This window comes from Grammomys surdaster, unplaced genomic scaffold, assembly GCF_004785775.1.
Source record: "Grammomys surdaster isolate TR1022 unplaced genomic scaffold, NIH_TR_1.0 220, whole genome shotgun sequence".
NCBI classification, from domain to species: Eukaryota; Metazoa; Chordata; class Mammalia; order Rodentia; family Muridae; genus Grammomys; species Grammomys surdaster.
In genome coordinates, this window is record NW_021604665.1 from 14506544 (window position 1) to 14528852 (window position 22309).

The 22309-nt window shown below is 38.1% G+C and overlaps 1 protein-coding gene across 1 annotated transcript in view; it reads left to right on the forward strand.

Annotated features, from left to right (window-relative positions):
- LOC114625661 (contactin-4-like) overlaps nt 1-22309 on the forward strand; it is a 335799-nt gene that overhangs the window by 288915 nt on the left and 24575 nt on the right. The window contains exons 6-7 of the mRNA XM_028773012.1: nt 7913-8015; nt 11268-11452. Coding sequence (XP_028628845.1) covers nt 7913-8015; nt 11268-11452 — 288 coding nt within the window. The remainder of the gene's footprint in view (nt 1-7912; nt 8016-11267; nt 11453-22309) is intronic.

The following is a 22309-nucleotide window of genomic DNA, read 5'->3' on the forward strand; positions in this document are numbered from 1 at the left end:
AGTTACTTCATACATTCAGATAACCAGACACTCTCCTGGCAAAGCAGGAATCTATACATTGTATGTCTTTGTATATACTAACACACCTTTCTAAAAATATTCTCTCTCCATCTGAACTATAGAAAAGAAAGAAAGGAAATCCAGATGTTAATTAAGACAAATAATGGATTGATTTTCATTTCTTATGAATTTTTTAAACCATTCCACAATCCTGATAGTAAAACAGGGTATTCTATCCTACTCCTCTTTAGCACTGTGGACATAGTTTTGTTTAGACACTCAATACAGTATAAATAATTCTGCTGGGTTTGGGGTGGTAGGAGTCTATGAGATTCTGTGGTGGTTAGTTTTTGTCACCTTGACACAAGCCAAGGGAAGAAAGGACCTCAGCTAAAGAACTGACTCCATTAGACTGCCCCATGGGCATCGAGGAGGGGCACTTTCTGAATTAATGATTGATGTGGGAGGGGCCTAGACCACAATGTATGGTGCCTCCCCTGTGCAGATTGTTGTGCATTGTATGAGAAAGCAGGCTCAGCACACCATGTAAAGCGAGCCAGTAAGCAGTGTTCCCCATGGTTCCTGCCTATTTCTACCTGAGTGCCTTCCCATACTTCTCTCAATAATAGACTGTGATGGAGGTGTGTAAGCCAAATAAAGAAGTTGCTGTCTGAGTCATTTTTGACTGTAAGTTTTATCTCAGCAACAGAAAGAGACCAGGACCAATCCTCAGACATTACATAAGATTTTCCTTCATACTAAGAAAATATAAAAGCATGGCTTTTTTTAAAGGCCACAATGGCATACTCAGCCAAGGGAATTTGTATGAGTAATCAGATATTTCCAAATATTTTTGGTTAGTGGAATGCATGCCACGTGACTTGTTTTTCAAGAAAGTCAATGTGGAAACCTTTTCCAAAATAATTTTGGCAATTAATTTTTTTTGCAGTAGAAAATCCCACTCAGTGGAAGTTAGTAAATGCTCGTTCCATCTGTGGTTTAATTTAGCAAGCACAGATTCCAGCTAAGGCAGGCGTTGGCAAAAATCTTTAGGCACACAGTTTTGCAAACTGGCTTCCTTCTGCCAGCACAGCGCTCTGCAAATTGTACTTAAACAAGAGCAGTATGTGGTAGGTTTCACTTTCATATTCTGTAAATTGTGATCTAGTTCCTTAAATCTTATAAGGTTACAGACCTGGTCATCAATCTTAAATAAGTGACTAGGTTTTAAATGTGGGACAGTCTCTGCCCACAAGGTCATCAGCAAAGCTGTGGCTTTTGATGGCCTCGTGGCTAGTAGAACTCCATTCTTAGTTTTCCCAGCAAAATTTGCTCACAGGACAGGTTTATTAATGTCAGGTGGGACATCTTTCTTTTGCTCATAATTAGCATAGTGGAACTCTAAGTGTGTTCTTCAAGCCATCAGCAGCATAATTGGGAGCAAATTGAAGCTGGAGATCTTGGTTTCGTTCTGCTTGGTAAATTAGAACGTCAAGCCCACCAGGTGAGTTCAATCACAGGATGAATGAATGACTATGATAAACATCCAAGAAGTTCAGCTAGGTTTCCTCATGAAGTCAACTTTTAGTTAGACAGTAAGCAATCTATCCTTGTTTAAGTATGCCATATCACCAGCTAACCTACTCCAAAACAGTAGTCTCATAAAAGTCATAAAAACAGGTATCAGGACAATGTTAACTGCAGTAAGCTCTGACCCTGTTTGCCAGGGACACTGAATAGATTATGGTTGGCATTAATATTTATTAAGTTCTACAGTAAGATAAACAGAAACCAAACCTGGCCTTTGGGGAACTTCAATATAAGGAATTTCAAGTGCTTAATGTGACTCTTGTAAGTGCTATAGTGAGTCTAGTTCCAAAGAACTAAAAACATTGAAGGTTCATTTCATAAGCCAAGACTTATTTTCCAACCTCATGTAAATGTATAAAGGAAAATGTATCTTTTTACACTTGGACACAATGAGAAAATCATATAATCCATATAGAAGAAACGTGTGCTCCAAGAGACTGAACCACCCACCTAAGAACAAACATGGGCTGGATCTAGGCATATATATACATATATGTATATATATATATATATATATATATATATATATATATATATATATATATGTATGTATATTCCAGATATTTAGCTTAGTCTTCATACCTGTCCCTCAGACTGCGATGGCTGTCCCTGATTCTGTTCACGGGATCTGTGGATCTCGTTACCCTAAATGGGCCACCTTTGTCTGGCCTCAGCGGAAGAGGATGCACCTAGTCCTGCAGTGACTTGATGTGTCAAGGTGGGTTGATATCCAGGAGGGGTCTCTCCTTTCTCAAAGGAGAAGGGGAAGGGGAGGAAGGGAGAGGCTGTGTGAGGGGACAGGAAGAGGGGGACTGCTACTGATTAAGCCATGGTATATTTATTTTGGTTATGTGGATATGCCTAAACTTTCATCTCCCACTTTCTGATAGAAAATGAAATCAAGAGTAATTCCATCGATGGTCTTGCTCTGTAAACCACCAGACCATCTGTAGACCAATTAAGCTCAACCATTTCCAGGTGGTCAGAGAAATGGCCTAAAAATATTCATCTCTGCATTAAGCATCCTTTTGTTTTCCGAAAACAGAAAGGCAATGGATTTGACATCTGATGTGAAAACATAAGGCCAAACTAGTTAGAATAAAAGAAACAGCCAAATAAAATACAGCCTTATCAGATGTAGCCCAAATTAAATGGAGAACTTTGACAGGTGTCCCCCAAAACTATCATTCACAATATAGTTGAAGAAAAGTGCTTCCCTTATTCGAATGATGATAAAATGAGGTTACAACATTATATGTGCTGACATTCCTATAAGCAGCAGTGAAAATCATTTTTATGTACTGTAACTACTGTTATGAATTCAGATCAATCTGTTCTTACTGATATTCTTTGTTCATATTTACATAACTATAAATATGGATCACTCTATAAACCAAGAAATGTCCCCCGTATGACCAGAAAAACAAGCTATACAGTTCATGTCAGTAAAGAAAATCTACAAAATTACAATATGTAGTAAATGATTCCCATGGCTGGAAAACAGCATGTGTCTCTTTACTATAGTCCATATTTAAATTGCCTTCATGCCTCAATCTCTCCCTCCTTGTCACACGTCTCTGTTCATCTCACTTGATTCATATTCATGTTACCGAGATAGGGTTTGTGAATGATTCAGAAAAAAAAATATAAGATTTTCATTCCTCAAGATACAATTCAATGGAGGAGAAGCAGTGCTTATAAGTAGCTATAATGACAATAAAGCAACAAAAAGCAAACAAAAAAAAAAAAACCCAAAAAACAGCCTCGCCATTTGTGAGATGCCATGGACTTTGAAAGATGTTTTAGGTGTGTGGTTATTTACTGAACACCTATTAAGAGACTGAGAATCTAAGATAGGAATACAAGTATAAAAAGCACAGCTATATCACTTGGTGGTGTGTTTTCTCATCTGAGTCACAGTTTCTGAAACAAATGAGAGAGTCTTATATGGGGATAAGTAACAAGAAGGAAAGGAAATGCTGACAGAAATCAGTGGTGGGGATAGAGTTTAGGCAGGGTGACCAGAAAAAAAAACTACTTGGAAGCTGCATCATTTGAAGGAAGGCACACATCCACAAAGAGTCATATATATGAAAGTCATAGAGAACATAAGGCAGATGAATATATATCTACACAAAGCCTGTCATGGCTCATTGAAGCATCATTGGCAATAGTTGAATATGGCAGCTGGTCAAATGCTCATCAGTCAGTGTGGCGGTATGTTACCCACTACTTCTTCCCCCAACCTGATCCTCAAACTACAGCCTCATTAAGAACTAGGGTCACTGTAAATACAGATAATTAAAATAAGGTCATCCAGAATAGCATGGGACTTTAATCAACAGCGAAACTCTAGTAAGAATTATAATTCTAGACAACTCACGTAAAAGACACACAATCCTGGTATTATATTTTAAGTGGAAAGCCTAGATTGGACAGATTTGGAGCTATTCTAACTTACATCCTTGCCACATCTCCCTTGTTATGTGCTGTTTCTCTTGGGACCATGTGCTCATGGTCCATCTCCTCTCATGGCAGCCTCCTCCTTTCTCCATGACATCCATTATTCTCCTGTTCTCTCCTGAGTTCCTTTCCTCAATCCTCAAGTACTGCCTTTCTCTCTCTACTGCCCAGTTACAAACAGGCTTTAGCCTTTTATTGAGCAATTAGCTTGAGGATTAAGGTTTACATAGCATCATTTGATGTAAGTGAGGATCTCCTAGTCTGGGGCAAGGCAACCAGATCTTATGGGCCAGTACTTAACATTTGAATAGATAGCAGCACCGGACCAACCCCAACAAGAAAAGTGTTATTTGAAAACAGAGGTAGAGATTTGAATGACCTAAATACAAGCTGAGAACCATTACAGATTGACAGCTACCTCCAGAACCCAGAAAGAAGCAAAGTTATATAACCAGAGTCTTAGTGCTCAGACCTGCCAACACCTCCAGAACTATGGGAAAATATGTTCCTTTCAGCTACTTAGTTTGTAGTGATTTTTTTTTTTGTTATAAGACCATTATGAAACTAATGCAAAAAAAAATTTTTTTTTCGAGACAGGGTTTCTCTGTGTAGTCCTGGCTGTCCTGGAACTCACTCTGTAGACCAGGCTGGCCTTGAACTCAGAAATCCACTTGCCTCTGCCTCCCGAGTGCTGGGATTAAAGGCATGTGCCACCACTGCCCAGCACAAATTTTTATCTTACAAATAAAATGTGGGATATGCACACAGTGGCATCCTATTTTGAAACAGGTCAAACTGAATGTAGTGTGCTACAACACAGGCCTTGAAAACATGCTGCATAAAAGAAGCCAGAGAGGAAAGACACCACTTGGAGACTGGAGAGAGGGCAGACAGCTATGAACACTGGCTACACGTACAGAGGATCCAGACTGAGTTCCCAGAACCTACATGGCAACTTACAACTATCTGTAATTCTATTTCCAGGATATCTTCTTCTGACCTCCAAAGGAACCAGACATACATGTAGTGCTCATGAAGGCAAACATTCTTACACATAAAATAAAATGAAATAAATATTTTCAAAAGCGTGCAGATATATGATTCCATTACTATAAACTACCCATGAAAGGTAAATGTACTGAAAGGTCAGAGGTTGCTACAGGCTTGACTGGGCAGATGTGGACACCAGCTGGGTATTAACAGTAAATGGGTATCACAGATATTATTTGGGTATTGGAAATGCCCAGAAACCAGATTACAGTGACAGTGGCACATGTAAACAAACTTTCTAAGACTCGTCGAACCTGGTCCTTAAAATCAGTGAATTGTTAATAAGCAAGGTATGTCTAAAAATTGTTTCTTTTTTAAGTAATCTGGAAATAGTAAGAAATGAAGCAGAAAAAAGATGTCTTGATTCTTTCCAGTCACTTACAAACTACAGTGGGCTAGAGAGCAGGTTATTCAGAGGGCAGGAGGAGTTTTAGGTTACAATTCTATGAGTGTAGCCTTCAAATCCACACTCTAATAGGTAGATTTTTAGAATGGAGAAAAACACATGTGAGGATCTGAATACTGAGTCTATATTCATTTTGATGCTCAGAACATGTTTATATGAGATAAACTTCTCACTGTCATCTTCATAGAGTCATTAAAGAAACAGGAGGCACATATAGGAAAAGATAAAACAGGGACAAAGCCAATCACTTCTAGGACATCCATTGTATTTTTAATGGTATTGTCTCATTTCCATCCAACATGTGGTATACTGCCATGCAAGCTATCTTGATTGCTTGGGAGGACAAAGACCTGTTTCTCAAAAGGCAATTTTTTTTTTCAATTAACACCAACCTCTGAGTACACAGCCACATGCGCTGCACTAAAAGGTGTTAACTTGCTCACTGCACTCCGAGTCATACTACTGATATTTATGGGATGATGATTCAACCGTGCAGACGGTTTGTTAGCAAGTTCAGCAGCTGCGTGTGAATGCTGTTGTTAGTATGCACCACGCCATTACTCAGTCAGCTTTGTGCAAATGCTCAAAGGGAGGCAATCAAACGGAGGTGCAAGAGAAATTATGGCGGAGACTTGACAAAAAAAAAAAAAAGAGAAAGAAGTAAAAAAGAAATAGCTTTGTTTGTGAACAAGTCAAATGTGGCTTTGGTGTATTTTAATTTACTTTGACCGTTTTATACCCTGCAGTGGAGAAAGGGCAAACAAAAAGGTAAACATGCATGCTTTTGAGTTTTAACTTTGACCATGAAGTAGATCTTGGTGGGAATGAAAACAAAGTGTTAACCCCTTTGAGATTACAGCTCTACTGTAAAAGGACAGATAGCTATTACCAGCAGTTGTACCCATTTGAGGGTTAATAGTTGCCTCAATTGCTTACTCTAAAAGGCCCCTAACTATGATCTCCCCAATATACAGAGAAGTATGTATTCAGGAATGTCAAACTTAACCTGGGAAGGTGAGATGGCTCAACAGCTAAAAGCACTTACTCTTGGAGAGGACCAATGTTCAGTTTCCACCGTGGACTTGGTGGCTCATCTTTCTCTGTAAGTGCAGTTGCACACGATCCAGTGTCTTTTATTACCTCTTTAGACACCAATCACTTAGGTGATGTCCATACATACATGCATACACTCATGCACATAAGATAAATAAGTCTGAAAAAGAGTTTTCAAAAAGCACTGGGGAAGTTAATCACAAAATCCACATTGTTCTAGGAAAAGTAAAACCGAACAGCAACAGCAGAACTGTTCTCAAGTTCACCCTTCCACAGCAGACCTCACAGTGAACCTAGCAACACTGTAAAAATCTAACTTGTAGTGCTGAGTTGTTTCTTCACAGACTGATTAGATCCTTGTGATGACTCTGTTTCTAAACCAGCACAGGAAAAGTGTTTACAAGATGAATAAAATCAGCTCTCTTTGTTAGTGCACCTGTTCCCTGTTCCCGTCCCTGCCTTGTTTTACTCTTCTGAAACCTTGCATTTCTTTTTCCTCTGACTAAGGGAGGCCTAAAAGAGAGACAAACTAGAGACACCACAAAAATAAAAAATAAAAAAACTTCATCAGTAATGTTGAATCAATTATCGTGGGAAATGTCCAGGGATTAATGAGAAATAAAGCCTTAAGGCAGCCTTAACCAATGAGTCAAGATGGTACTGATAGGGAATAAATGAGATGTTTTTAGTCATTAAACATAGATGCAGTCTGTTGAGGCTGTCACCGTAACTGTCATCGCTTGTCATCTCTCTAGTGGAGGACAGTGATGTGAGTACCAGGGTAACTACTACTCAATTGACAGGACAAGCACATGTAAAAACTGCCTCCTGTAGGTGCATATCATTTGTTATGGGGTGAAAATATAGGACACAGGCTTCTGATGTTGCCTCGAGTGCACTCATTCAGATTCATTCAGGTTGACCTTAGACACGAATAAACACCATGGCCCCAAAATGTCTCTGAGAAATCACTTATGTGGACACCATAAAGGATGTATTTTAAAAGTGATATTTAAGTAGTTTAATGTTCTGTGCTGTCTTTCCAAGGGGTGACATTCCTACTGACTAGGAACCTATCAACTCATTTTCCTTCCTCAATCCCAAGTGTCCTTTCCCAAGTATGTCTGAGAAGTGTGGAGAATGTAACCCTCTGAAGATGGTGTAAATGCTATGATATGAATTTTTCTCTCAAAGAAAAATGGAGGAGGATTTTGGGTTATATGCTGTTAGAATAGAGCCTGTTTTAGGTGATGGAATTAAGGGTGCACATAGGAGTATCTATATAGAAAGAAAACGCTTATCTACATCTAGCCATAACCTCTGAGACTTGATTTCTTTGTCTGTTCACAGGGGTGATGGGTGAATATGAGCCCAAAATAGAAGTACAGTTTCCAGAAACCGTCCCAGCTGAGAAAGGAACAACAGTCAAGCTGGAATGCTTTGCCTTAGGAAAGTAAGTTTCTCCTCCCCTGCTCTGGCAGGTAGAGAATTGTCTTCAGTGCTCACAGCTATGGTTTCTGAGCTGTCTAAAAATCAAATCGTCTTTCTCTTTGTAATTCTGTATGTACATCTTTGATTCTTCCAGCTTCCTATGGAGAGTGACAGGTAATGGCTGCAGAAGGGTTGGGCTGCCACAATTGACATGGCCACAAAGGAAAGAATAGGCAATTCTAAAAAAGTATTTCATTGTATTATTATGACCTATAATACACATGCTGTCTAACCCAGAATGACAGGAAAACAATGGTCTTCATTTGAGGTACAGGCAAACTGACTGTTTGGAAAAATAGAAACTTTCATTCTGGCCCCACTTACAGAGGACCCATAAAAATTTTCTTGCATGTCTTTTCAAATTACACAACTTTTTCTCTCTCATTTGGATTTCCTTCTATTCCGCTAGAGATAGAAAAGAGGTGATATCTAAAGTCTATTTTAGAGTGGTCTGAAAACTATTCACAACTTTATTATTCCATCTGGCTTACACTTTAAAGAACCTACTTGGAAAGCACTTAACCCTTCCCATAGATGACCTGCCAGAGGCCATCGAAAAGGAAATGCAGATCTGCTGGGAGTTTTATATGCCCCAGTAACCAACAGGACTGGTTTAGCATCAACAATATAAACTACCACCAGAAGGGTGAGCACTAGCGCCCTTGTGAATTTTAATGAGCTGTGTCTGTATTTTCTCGTAGCCATATCTAGCCTGCTACCCATTCCTAATCCTGCCTATTTTTTATGAGCCTAAATATTTATGAAAGCCACAACACAAGTTCTTACGGAGACCTGTCTCAGTGTATAACATTTTTTAAAGGAAATTATTGTGTTTTACAGAAACTTTAGGCGTTATTTGCATTTTCAATTTTATTTCAACTCCAGTGGAATGATTGTTTTCAAGTTGTGACTGTGGGACACAGTGGTATCTTAACTTGGGAACACTTTAATGAGGTTTAATACAGTCGTAATTTTGTATCTCCTAAAAACGTATCATGGTATATAAATTGTGACAGAGCTGCAGGACTGAACACTAGACAGAAATGAAAGGCAAGCTGTAAAGTCACGTGTAAGACATGGCAATGATTTATTGCTGAGAAGAAAAGCAGATTGCACGCATCGTAATGTGATTGATCTTAAAATTTTAAAGTCTTTCTCTGAATCTATAAAATAACTGGAAGACAGTAAGAACAGGCGACTGGATCATCAGGATCTATATCCAGGGATGTTTGCAAGATGACACATTAAAAACCCCTCCCTGGAGAAAGCAAAATTCACAGTGCTTACACTTCCAAAGGGACTATGAATTAAAAATCTATTCACAGTGCTTAAATTGTGCTAAAATAAAAACAAAAAAACACAAATTGGACTCCTCAGTTCCACATAGAAGTGTTTGAATTTGCACATCTAGTTGTTGAAATACACCATCACAGGGCTAGCGAGATGGCTCAGTGGGTTAAGAGCACTGTTTGCTCTTCCAGAGATCATGAATTCAATTCTCAGCAACCCCATGGTGTCTTACAACCATTTGTAATTGGACCTGATGCCCTCTTCTGGTGTGTCAGTGACAGGATGCTCATATACATTAAATAAATAAAATAAATCTTAAAAAAAAGAAACCCATACACCATCACTGCCCACTTAAGAGCAGAGGACTAGTTTAAGTACAGTTGTGTTTAACAACGTGTATTAAGTATATATCTAATTGGATTTAAAGGCACCCACCATGTGCTTCTGATAGACTCCTCCTGCATTTTGAGTCACTGTCTGCCTACTGAACTTAAATTATTTTTAAACAAATGTAGCAGAGTTGATAGCTTTAATTTTTAAAATACCATCTCAAGTTTCCCAGAGAAGATTGGCAAGTCTTTCCTGTAATTACTTCTCTGGGAGTGTTGTTGTGAACAATGAATAAGTAAATCATGGCATCCCCTGCCAGGAAGCTCCAGTCCTCAGAGCTGAGGTGAGCTTCAAAACCACTCATTTGCAGTCTGCTGCCATCACTGGCACTTTAAGATGTGTTCCAAACACTTATGGCAGGATGATAGATGTGTTGAGAGGAAGACGTGAAGACCCCACAGGTTGCTCTTTTTTTCATCTTGCTACTTTAATTATTTTTCTTACATATCACCTTCCGAATGGACCTATAAATGGGTAAAGTCCTCAATATGGAAATGACAATAAGGACAGATACCCACTGTGTTACCCAGATCAAGCTCCCATGAGTGGCCTGCTCCTCAATGCCAGCAATTAGGTTTTAGTTTTCAGCATTGATGAGCTCCTTATTTCACTGTTGCTTGTTCTGTATGTGGGTATAGCTTACAGTGTGGTCCTCACATTGCTGGATATTTAGAAGAATATATTGCTTCTGCTCTCTACTGTAGGGTCCCAAATTTAAAAGGAACAAGCAACCAACATCTTATTATTATCTCATGATTTATGGGTTAGGGATCTAAGCAAGGTTTTGCTAGGAGATGCTTTGGTCTCTTTTGGTGATGCTTTTGTATTGTCTTTGAGGGTTTCATGCTGTACAGCTGCTGGAACCTTGGTGGTTCCAAAAGACATTTCTTTCACATTTCTGGCATCTTGGAGGCAAGATTGGATGGATCTGTCATTAGGTAAAACCACCCATTGAGACATCCTCTGTGTATTAAGGTGGCCAAATATCTCACAGGTGCCCCTAAGAAGGTGTTCCAAAAATCAGAGTGTGGAAGCTGTCTGTTTCATAATACATGAATAAATACACTCATGTCTATTTATTAGTCAGAGTAGTCAAAGAGTCTGACAAGTTCAAGAGGAGGGGACATATACCTGTTCTCAGTGGGAGGAGTGTGTTGGAAGTTGCTTCTATCTCACTTCTACCACATATGTGCCTGAACATTTTTATTTTAATAATTATAATCTAGAAACCCATAAATATTAGAAAATAATAAAAAGGGTATATTTTAAAATGTTTTTTTTCTTTCAAGGGTAATGGTGTGTAGGAGGTTGAATGCTTTGTTTAATGTTAGGAATGTCGATTTTATGAAAAACATGTGAATAATGCTAGTGATATAAAGCCTGCTAAAAAATAACGATCACATAGAAACGAATCGTGGGAAATGCTTTAACATGTTCATGGCTGAGGAAATGATGGAAAGAGTTCTCAGGAGATTGCAAAAACAAGACAGAGCTTTCTTTAATTTGGTTCATCCTGTTTTATCCTCACTCTCAGCCCAGTCCCAACTATTCTATGGCGAAGAGCTGATGGAAAGCCGATAGCAAGGAAAGCCAGAAGACATAAGTCAAATGGAATTCTGGAAATTCCCAATTTCCAGCAGGAAGATGCTGGTTCATATGAGTGTGTGGCTGAAAACTCCAGAGGCAAAAACGTAGCAAAGGGACAGTTGACTTTTTATGGTAAGTCTTCAGCTATGCTTATTATTTGTCATGCTACAGTACTTTTCATATTAAAATCATGTACTGGCAGTTCTGCAATGGAAGATTTTCTTTTCAGGGATCCTGTAGAAGAGGACTGTGTAAGACTCACTTTTCTACATAATTAGCATGCCCTAGATGACTCTGGGTGTGGAAAGTAGAGGTGGGGGCAAGGATGTTGAAGGAGCAGAGAGGAAGGAATTAAGCTGATGTGTTTTAGACACGGACGATAGTGTGAACACACTCCCAAAGGAGAACGTTTTTCCTGTTTTCCTCTTCCCATTGAGCTATGAGCCTGACACCGGAAGTAAGTTTGGTGGATGTGTGTGTGTGTGTGTGTGTGTGTGTGTGTGTGTGTGTGTGTGTTTGTGTTAATTGAAGCTCTGTGCTCCATGTGAATTTTGATTTAAGGCTCATCCTAATCCTTCTTAAATGTACCTTCTTGATAGCAGTTTAATGTAGTATCATGATCATTTCAAAATGTACTCTATCCAAATTTAGTTCTCAGTATGGACCTCAGAGTAGAGCATAAAAAATATCTCCTCACATAGATTTCTTTTCATGTGAAGGAAGCTGTTTCTGTTCTGATCAAATCATCTGTATTGACCCAAATGTAAATGTAAAATCTGTGTCATATGGCTCGTACTGAGCATGACCTGGAAAGCTTCAGGACTACTGATGTGAAGTCCAGAAAAGTGTTTCATTGGAAATGCATTATACAATAAATTTGAGAGATTCCAAGCTGATCAATTTGCTTGCTTGTTTGTTTGTTTGTTTTGAGACAGAGAAAAAAGGTCTCTATTTTGTAGCTCTGGCTGTTCTGGAACACTTACAATGTAGATCAGCCTGACTTTGAACTCATAGATATCCACCTATCTTTGCCTCTTAAGTGCTAGGATTAAAGGCATATACCACCACACCCAGCCAGTTGCACCTATTTCTATGCGCTCTTCTTCCAAAGTCCTTTATTTTTAAGACAAGCTGAAAACTACATTCAGTGATGAAATAAAACACATTATTGGAGATTGGAAAGCAGACTGGAAAGCAAGGAACATATCCAGTATCTGCCACTGGCCTTCTTCTCCCCAGGTCTTATCATTTTAAACTTGTCTAATACTAAAGCAGCTGGTATGGTAGGATTCTAGAAAATTCTCCATAAAATGAAAAGGATATCTATAGTTTAGGGGGAAAAAAGAAACCTCACTTTTCTTATTTACTTTTCTTTATACCTATACCAAGTGAAGGATTTGATATTTGGTCTTTTTCTTTTATAATTGGTGTCTTTTTTGATGAGTTGAAATGGGTAACATACCATAGTTATCTGGAAACTTACAAAAGCCAAAGATACAGGTCTGTTCGGCGAGAAACAATTGACATGTATTTTTTTTAAAGCTGTTTGAGATTTATTTTCTTACCCACCTCATAATTATATTCTTTATGTCAGGTAGCAACTACTTGAACCTAGATAGGCAAAATGGGTGAAATTTTTCTTTCTTCTTAATTGGATACTTTTAGGTTCATTGGATTCTAAATGTTATTTAAATCACTGGATGAACTGGAAGTTACTTTCACTTTCATGATTTTCTTTTAAGGTGAAGGCTTGCATAAGTATGTTAAGAAGGTGTCTTCTGTAGCCACGTTTTACCATTTATCTTCCTAGGGATTGAAGGTGTCCATCCTAGCAATATAGCAATGCAGAGCCACCCTGCTGGAGAATAAACCTTCTTACTGGCCCCCAACCTTATGTGAAATAGGTGCTTCCCAAGCATCCTGCCCTAGCGCTGAGAATCAGGGGCTAATGGGGCCTAACAACCTTCACTTTTTAAATTGTGCTGTCCAACCTAAGATATAAATGCATTGTTTTGATAATGCATAATCCATGATGGGTAAGGAAGGCATTCTTGTCAGAATGACCTAAGACAGGCTCAGTCTTGTTAATGAAATACAAAAGGGGGAGAGACAAAGAGCCTTTGGGGCTGCTTGGCAAGAATCTGACATGGGCCAAGGACAAGGAAATGGGCTGCTTGGCAGGAATATGACATTGGCCAAGAACAAGGAAGTAGGCTTCAGGCAGGAATCTTCCATTAAGCTAGAACAAAGAAGTAATCTCAGGCAGGAACCTAAATATTAGGCTAGAACAAAGAAGTAATTTCAGACAGGAATCTAAATTTTTGGCTAGAACAAGGAAGTAGGCTTCAGACATGAAAAAAATCTTGCACTGTGACAGGGAAGTAGGCTCAGATACTTTGGTAATCCTGATAAGGACTTAGAAACAGTGATCACAGGAGTGTTCACGTAACTGAGTTTAATGCCTTGCTTTTTCTTTGACTATTTTGTTTACTGTGTTGCTTGTTCCTTGACTATTTGCATCTATTGTATTGCTAGATCCTCAACCTAGAACTGACTTTAATACATGCATGTAATCAAAATGGTATAAAAGCATAAAGGAGGAGGGGGGATGGGATAGGGGGTTCTAGGGAGGGGAACTGGGTAAAGGGGATGACATCTGTATTGTAAATAAATAAAATATCCAATAAAAAATAAATAAATTGTGCTGTCTGCAGCAGTGCTTGATGATGGAGCAGAATAATTTCACCTGTTTTCTGAAGATAGTGGAGTATCACCTCATTGTCAGTCACCCTTGATGTTACATCAGCTGACTCACGTAGCACGTGGCTATTATATATGTTTATTCTTTTGTTCTTCCTCAACAAGCATATCATTGATATTGTTTTCACTGTCACAGGAGGGGGCTTAATTATACAGAAGTGCTTAGCTGTCATTTTTTCTTGTCTATTTTTTTTTTCCTGAAGGGAGGGTTTTGGTGTGTTCCCAGTGCTATGTTTCTAATATCCAGCTGCCTTAATCTTCAAGCTAAATGAATTATTATAATTAAAATCACTGTGCAGAGTCCCACAGAGGGACAAAGTAGCCCTGGTCACTTATCTAGAATTGTTCTGCCTTTGTTAACAAGATAGTTCCTTACAACAACATTAAGGTATGCTTGCTCAGGGGTTAGGAACTATGGGGTGTGCTTAGAAATCTATATATTCAATTGTAATAAGAAATGAAACTTGCAGGAAAATGAATGGATGTGGAAAGTGTAAAATTAAACAAGGTGACTAAAAAGACAAAATGCGCATGTTCTCTGACATATGTAGATGCTGCTTTATGGTATAAGTATGTATCTATATAGATGGATATTGTTCACACATGAATGTGAAAAAAAGTGGAAGATTATGAGAGGGTACCAGGGATGAGTGCATAATGGAGAAGCAGAAGCACAAAAACAAACTTTGCTTGAATGGTATGGTAATAGCTAGCACCTTGTATACTAATAAAAACTAATAATCAAACAAAAGTGAGGAAAAAAACATTATTTTCTTGTTGTAACACAGTGTTGACCCATTTGGCATCTCTGTAGTAACAATTCTGGTAAAGTGGATATTTATTTCCTTGTTTCTCTATAAAAGCATTTAACCTTATTCCAGATGCTTACTTCATAGACTCACATTGCACTCCCCTCCCCTGTGTGAGGTTGGCAGAGGTACTTGGTCACTGCCAGTACTGTACCTATGCCTATATAGGTTAATGCGTGCCGATTTGTCTCACCACAGATAAATGGCTGTGAGGAGTTTCAAACATACAGCATTTAATGTTATTTCATCTTGTTTGTTTTGCTCAGACCTATCTTGCCAGAGTAGTAACTTTCATCTGTTCTTTCAGTCTTTTTATTTTTACAAGAAAAATATATCTTAAAGTACAAATCTGATTTCAGATATACAATGGTAAAATTTGTTTCCTGGACCAGAACCCTTCCAATATGACTTTAATAGGTTATGCATTTGTTTAAAACTATCTTGATGTGGCCCCATTATGTAGGGGCCCATTGCTATATAGTAGGATGCTAGAAAACTTTTCAACAAGGAGTTGATATTTTACCAGATTGTTAACAGATAAAGTGCTAAAATAAATGAACTCAATATTTCATCTTTTAGTAAGAATACAGGAGAAAATAATGAGAGCTCTTTGAGATGAAGTCTCCGCTGCAAAGAAAGGTCAAGGAGTCATGGAAGGTTTAGTTGGTAAGATTGACCACTGAGCAGAAATCCCAAAGTAAAAACACATAGCCTATACAGGGAAGCCCATACCAGGTGGAAAATAGGGAGGATCCAAAGCCCTAACAACTGTGTGACAAGCTTGCAATGCAGGGAGGAAGTTCATGTTTCTAAACTATAAGGACCAAGGAAAGAACATACATCTGAAACAAAGATAAAAGCTAGGTGGCACCTTATAAGCCAGGTAGAGTTTAGGTTTTATTCACGATCCATGGGAGAATGCTGAATGATGAAATGACTCCATTTGATTCATGATTCTAAAATGTCGGCTGCTTTGTGATGAGTAGATGTTTAAATCACAGGAGTGGAAAGGACAGTTAAGCAGCCATTTGTCCAGTGTATGTGAGCCATGTTTATGACTGGAACTTTGAGAAAAATAAAGACAGATGTATTTTGGAGTCATAGCCAGTAAGGATTTCCCATTTCATTCCTCCAATTATCCAGTTTAGAAAGAAACTCACTCCCAAAGATATTGGAGTGTGTGAGTAATGTTTACATATTGAGAATTAGAACTAGATCCCAAATGCTGTACTAGAGGTTCTGCAGCTTCTGTGTATATCAGGATAAGTGAGAAATCTTAAGAAACTACAGAATATTGAGCTATGCACATGGTGGTTTTCATTTGATAGATATGAGATTGCATTTCAGCTAATTTCCCAGGTGTAATTCTTCTGCTGATGCTTCTGTGAGGATCACATGGTAAGGATTGCTGCTCTGTGAGACATCATTTCCAATGTTGTAGTGAAGGCCAATGAATGCCATGCATGAACATTTCTAGATTAAACAATTGGTTCTTTCGCTTTTTACTTTCTAAGCATTTTGTAAGCTATGACTAGACCTTGTGTGCTGCAGTCTATGTCTATAAAGAAAAAGATGTGGACTTGATGGTACTGCAGACGATGTGTAAGTCTGTATGTGAGGACACCAATAAGTGACTACAGAAGCATTTTGTGCAAAACTTCCTAATTTCCAGGTAATGGGATGTGTATATGTGACAACTAGACAGTATTCAACACTGCAAAGAGGCTTAAAGGACAGAGTGACCAGAAGATGAACACAGTAGTTAAGGTGATTTCACAGTACAGCAATAACTTCTTAATTGTGCTAGGGAGAACTTATACTGGTACTCAAATTTGTATTTATGGTGCTTCTATCCATCAAAATCTACCATGTTATAAGTTAAAACAGATTTTGATTTAGAACGTCATTTGTTTTAAATGACACAAACCAGTGTATGTTCATAATTATCATATTTTAAGAAAAGTGATTCTATGTTCCCAAACCAAACATCTATGGAAATAGATGGTATGGTTTGTATTTTTGCAAATCACTTTAATATATATTTTAATAGAAGAAAACTGGATTCTCATATGTATTTTTATGTGTTGGTTTGTTTAAAGAATATGAAGAAGATCTGGTCTTACACAGATATGTGGCTTGAACATGGGCAATACCTGGATACTCTGCAGGGATTCTGGGACTCCATGGTGGTCCAAGGGTCAGATTTTGAGCCTCATAGGGCCAGGTGACTATTCCCGATATCATTGATACAGCAGACATAATTTTAGGTCCTCTGGCTAAAGCGAAAACCCTAGAGCACAGCAGGTCCATGTACAAGTCTTAATCATCACACTCTCAATCTGGGTCAAAATGTCCCTGGACCTCCTGATAAATGGGAGTGATTCCATTTAACTTGTATGTTGATGTTAGCCTTAGAAGTGATATACTTCAAGTGATGTTGGTAAGAACCACATGTAAGTACTGTATATTATTGAATAAAATGGAAATTTATGGTGGACAGGAAAAGGGAATGAATTCAGCACAGTCAGACCTAATGTTCAGAAAAAAATAATTCCTGTTAGACTATAGCCATAGGTTAATTTTAGGAGTCGAATTGGCCTTAGTGTATATCAGTCGCAAGGCATTTTAAATAGAGAAGACATTGTGATTTAATTTTTATCTCTCAATAACTCACTTATAAAGTCATGAATAGTCCATAGTATCCCTGGGAGGAAAAGAGAAAATATGTACTTTTATAAAAATTGTCATGTGTGGCCCTGCATAGTGTTACTATTTCCCAATGTATGACCCTACACCCATGCACACATGAGCCGCACTCATTTGACTCAATGATTAAACTCAATTTATCCATCCATCCATCAATAAATCAATAAAGAAATAAATAGTTATGACTGAAAACATAAAGTCTGTGGTAAGATGTGGCAGTCTTGGAGAATCTGGAGGGGAAAAGTTACACTGTATACATGTACGAAACATTCAAAGAATGAATAAAAGTTAAAATTATAAAGGAAAAATAAGACAGTAGATGATACATAACAGTTAAGCTGTGTATCCCAAGTAGGCTGCAGATGAGGAGCCCTGCAGTTGGCAGGACAGAGAGAGGCTAGAGGAGATATACTGTAGAGCAGAATGTTTGTTAGGCAATGAAGAGAAAGAGAACATTCCTGAAGATGGTATAAGAAAAATATGGACACAGGAGCTGGCTTATTACTATAGCTAAGGATGAAGAAAACCTCTGACAAGAGCTCAGGATTCACTGGCTGGAAGAAATTGGATGAGAGCAGATGGCAGATGAGTTTAAACATTAGCCCAAAGATATGAAATAATGGTGATAGTCTCTTAATGAATGTCACATTGACAGCGGGTGAAGCACATTACAGACCAAATCCAATATCTCATATACACATGGCTTTCTGCAATCATATTTGTTTTCTATGTTAATGAGTACCTATTAACAGAAATATGCCTTCTATGACTTGCCTTCTAGGGTGTCTTCACATTTTCTACTGATTTCTTTATTATATTTTATGCATATGGGTATTTTGCCTGCATGTATGTGTGTCATGTGAGCATCTGGTGCCTGTGAGTGTCAGAAAGGAGCATCCAACCCCTTTGAACTGCACTTAAAGATGATTGTGAGCCACCACGGGCATGCTGAGAACCAAAACCTGGTCTTCTGCAAAAGCAACTACTGCTCTTAACTCCTGAACTTTCTCTCCAATCCCTCAACATGGTGGCTTTTTATGTCTGTTTGTCATTGTTTACGTGAAAGTGTTGGTACCAAGACATCTATCAATCCTTACCAAAGTGGGGAAAAATGAGTTGGGTCTTATATATGAGAAATGAGAAGATCATAAACAAGAATATGGGAATAAAACAAAAAAAATAGTATAAAACCACAAGAGGCATGAATCTATTGGTTTAAAAAAATAAACAATAGTAGAAAACCACAAAAGGCATGAATCTATTGGTTTAAAAAAAAATGAGTACCTATTAACAGAAATATTCCTACTATGTATATAAAAATATTAATGGGCTCAAAAGATGGCTTACCAGTTAAGAGCATATACTGCTCTTGCAGAGAACTCAAATTCAGTTCCCAGCACCCACGTAGAAAGGCTCACAAATAACTATAGTTATAGTTCCATGGGATCCACACCTCTGTCCTCTATTGTCATGTAAACTCACATACTCATGCAACCGCCATATACACAGAGACACAAAAGTGAAAATAAAATAAAAACATTTAGAAAACAGTGTGATAAAGATTCACATATGAAAGTTCGAGGGAGTTTTACAGTGTCAAGTTCAACTTTCTCTCAGTTCAGGAAGAAAACTATAGGTTTTCAACCTTTATACCCTAAAGCTCTTCTTAGAGCTACAGGACCTCATATCAGAGCAGTGTTTCTCAACATGGATGTGGTTAGTCATTAAGTCATATTGTACATGAAATTTGACAAATATTTAATCTTTAAAATAAAGCAACTCTGCTCTGGTTAAGTTCAGTGTCTACTAAGAATCTTTGGTCCTTGTAGAACTCACTTTGAAACCCTGTGAGTGAATGATAACTATTGGAATTTGGGTACTAGCTGGCAGCCCATCACATGTGAACAAAGGTGGAAGTTGGACAATATCTTGCAGCACAATATAAGTGTACTTTCAGTGATATATGTAAGTTGAAGGTATGTCAGTTATTAAAAACCAGTCTATAATTATAAACTATACATTCAAACATTAAATGATGGATGATTAGTTCTGGGGAAATCTTGGGATATTAGATTTAAGGCAAATTGAGACTATCTTGAAAATTCTAAAAATAGTGTTAAAAAATCCTAGGATATAGATATATACATATAGATACATACATACATATGTACGTAATTTGGTAAAATGAAACTGAGTAATTGCCTCCAGACCCACTAAGCTTACTACAAATAAGAGCAATGTTATAGCTGGCCCTCTGCAGTTCCTGGAAGTGACTCAATCTCCAGAACTGTTGAAGCCATTAGAAATAAATGCAATTGTCTGTAGGTCAACTTTGCAAAAGTTACTTAAAGGATTTTGCCTACCATGCCCTTTCTCTTAGATATTTAAAACTCCAAGGTCTAAGGCCAAAGCTCGCTCTTATTTCTGTGAGAAATTTCTGGTTTGGGGGAATGAAGAGAGGCAGATAGCTCTGTGAATTGTTTGACCCTTGAGTTCAAATTATATTTGTTTGAAATAGATATTATTATTGGATAAGAGGCTTGTATGATTCCAGCAGCTGGAATATACAAACCCTGATTTAGGTCATTTCTGGCAGTTATTGAACAAAAGATTGAAATCAAAAGATTGTTCATCTGTCAAAAGATGAACAGTATGACAGGGTCAAATCCCAGCACAGCTGTTTAATCTTATATTTGAACTTGTGGCTTGAGAGTAGACTTAGGAATGATGCTTCTGTTTCAAATGTGGAAGAATGCAAAAGATCAAAACAGTGATTTCTTTTTTGATATAATTTTTTTTAAATTCTGTTTTGTGCTTGAGCTCAAAAAATAATCCTTAAGAATTGCTGGAAAATAACAATTTATGTGAGCATATGAACACATATAAACTATCTCTACCAAGCAGAGATTTTATTCTAGAAAGGAAGAACCACCCAATTATAATATATGTGATTCATCTAACGTAAATAAGTGGGAGTGACAATGTGCAGTTTTGACCTGTAGATCTCCAATTGAAACAGTAAAATACAAACTGTCTCATTCTTTGGTTTTATACAAAAGGATAGTCTTCTGTTTAAATGTGTGTGCTTCTCTCTCTGTGTCTCTGTGTCTCTGTCTCTCTCTGTCTCTCTCTGTCTGTCTCTCTCTCTCTCTGTCTGTCTCTCTCTCTCTCTCTCTCTCTCTCTCTGTCTGTCTCTCTCTCTCTCTGTGTGTGTGTGTGTGTGTGTGTGTGTATGTGTGTATGTGTGTGTGTGTGTAAATTGGAAGTGAGCCCAAAGTATCATTCCTTGGGATGCCACACACCTTGAAATTTAAGACAAGACCTCATCAGTTCAGTTAAGCTATCAAGATGACTATCTAGTGAACCCCAGAAATATACCTGTCTTTGACTTCTTGTGGGGGGATCACAGCCATGTCTCACCATGCCCAGCCTGCATATGTGAGGTCTAAACATTGAACTCAGGTCTTCATGCTTGTATATCAAGCACTTTATCAGCTAATCTATCTCCCCTCTCCTAGCCACTTCATTCGTCACCTCCCTGGGTTCCTGTGCAGTTATTCACTTCAAGAGGAATGTATTTAGATCATTTTAATTTGGCTTCTGTGAAGAGATTTCACTCTAAAAGCAAAGAATGTACTTGATGACTGTTGTCAAACACCAAATCAGTTCAGTATTAGGCAAATTAGTTGTAGGTTTCACCTAAGCCTGGACCAATTATCTATTCTGTTGAGCTCCTTGACTTTCACAACCCCATTGCCAGAGAAAGAATGAGCCCACAGAAGTACCTAATTAGGTTGAAATTTGCAAGGTCATTTCAAATTCTTTTCAAAGCCTCCCTTTCCTACCCCAGCTCTTTTTGTGAAGTGGCAAGGCTTGGCTTCCAGATTCCTATAGTTTTGAAAGAATGAGCCCAAGTGTTCCAGAAAATGGGTGACATTGAAGTCTGTCTCTGCATGTTTGTGAAATTTCCTGTTTGAACTTCTACTTGACATTGCTGCATAAGTTATATTTGTCCTTCCTTGTTTTGCTTTGTATTCTCTCCCTCTTTTTCAAAAGTTTGCTCTTGTTAATATTCCACAGATTTCTGTGACTTTCTTCTTTACCTTGTTTCCCAGGACTCTGCAGGGGGTGAATATGCTGCAGGTTGAATGTGTATCTGGCAGACTAGGCCATTAGTCCTAAAGGAGTTGCACGCTGGCTTCTCCCAGTAGAGCTCTGGGAAGATATTACCTCTTGAGCTTCCCTTCCCATTAGCAGCCGGATGATAGAGGACAGCAGCCAACGTGCAGCTCTTTCAATGATGCAGGTTATAACCCTTCATTCAAGCTAATGCTTGTTGATGTTGTAACGTTTTTTTGAAGTTGACCCTTTTGGCCTCCCCTCTTAAGGAGCCATGCATCATCTCCATCAGGAGAGCATTTGCAAAATTGTGTTTTGCTCTTTGAAAACATGGAATTGCTTGTAGATAGAAAAGAAGGAAACAGCATTTTTCAAGGACTTAGAGACCTCTGCTGGTTGGTTAAGTGACTTATTGAGTGTTTTTCTATTTTTTATTTATTATCCAGAAGGTAAGATACATAGCTTTGCCTTCACACTACCATTCTCTTTGAATTAAATTATCCATGACTTAAAGCCTTGCTAAATGGATATACTGAGGTCAAGTCAGCTAAAAGACGTGTTAAGGATATTTGATAACATACATGATTAATACTAG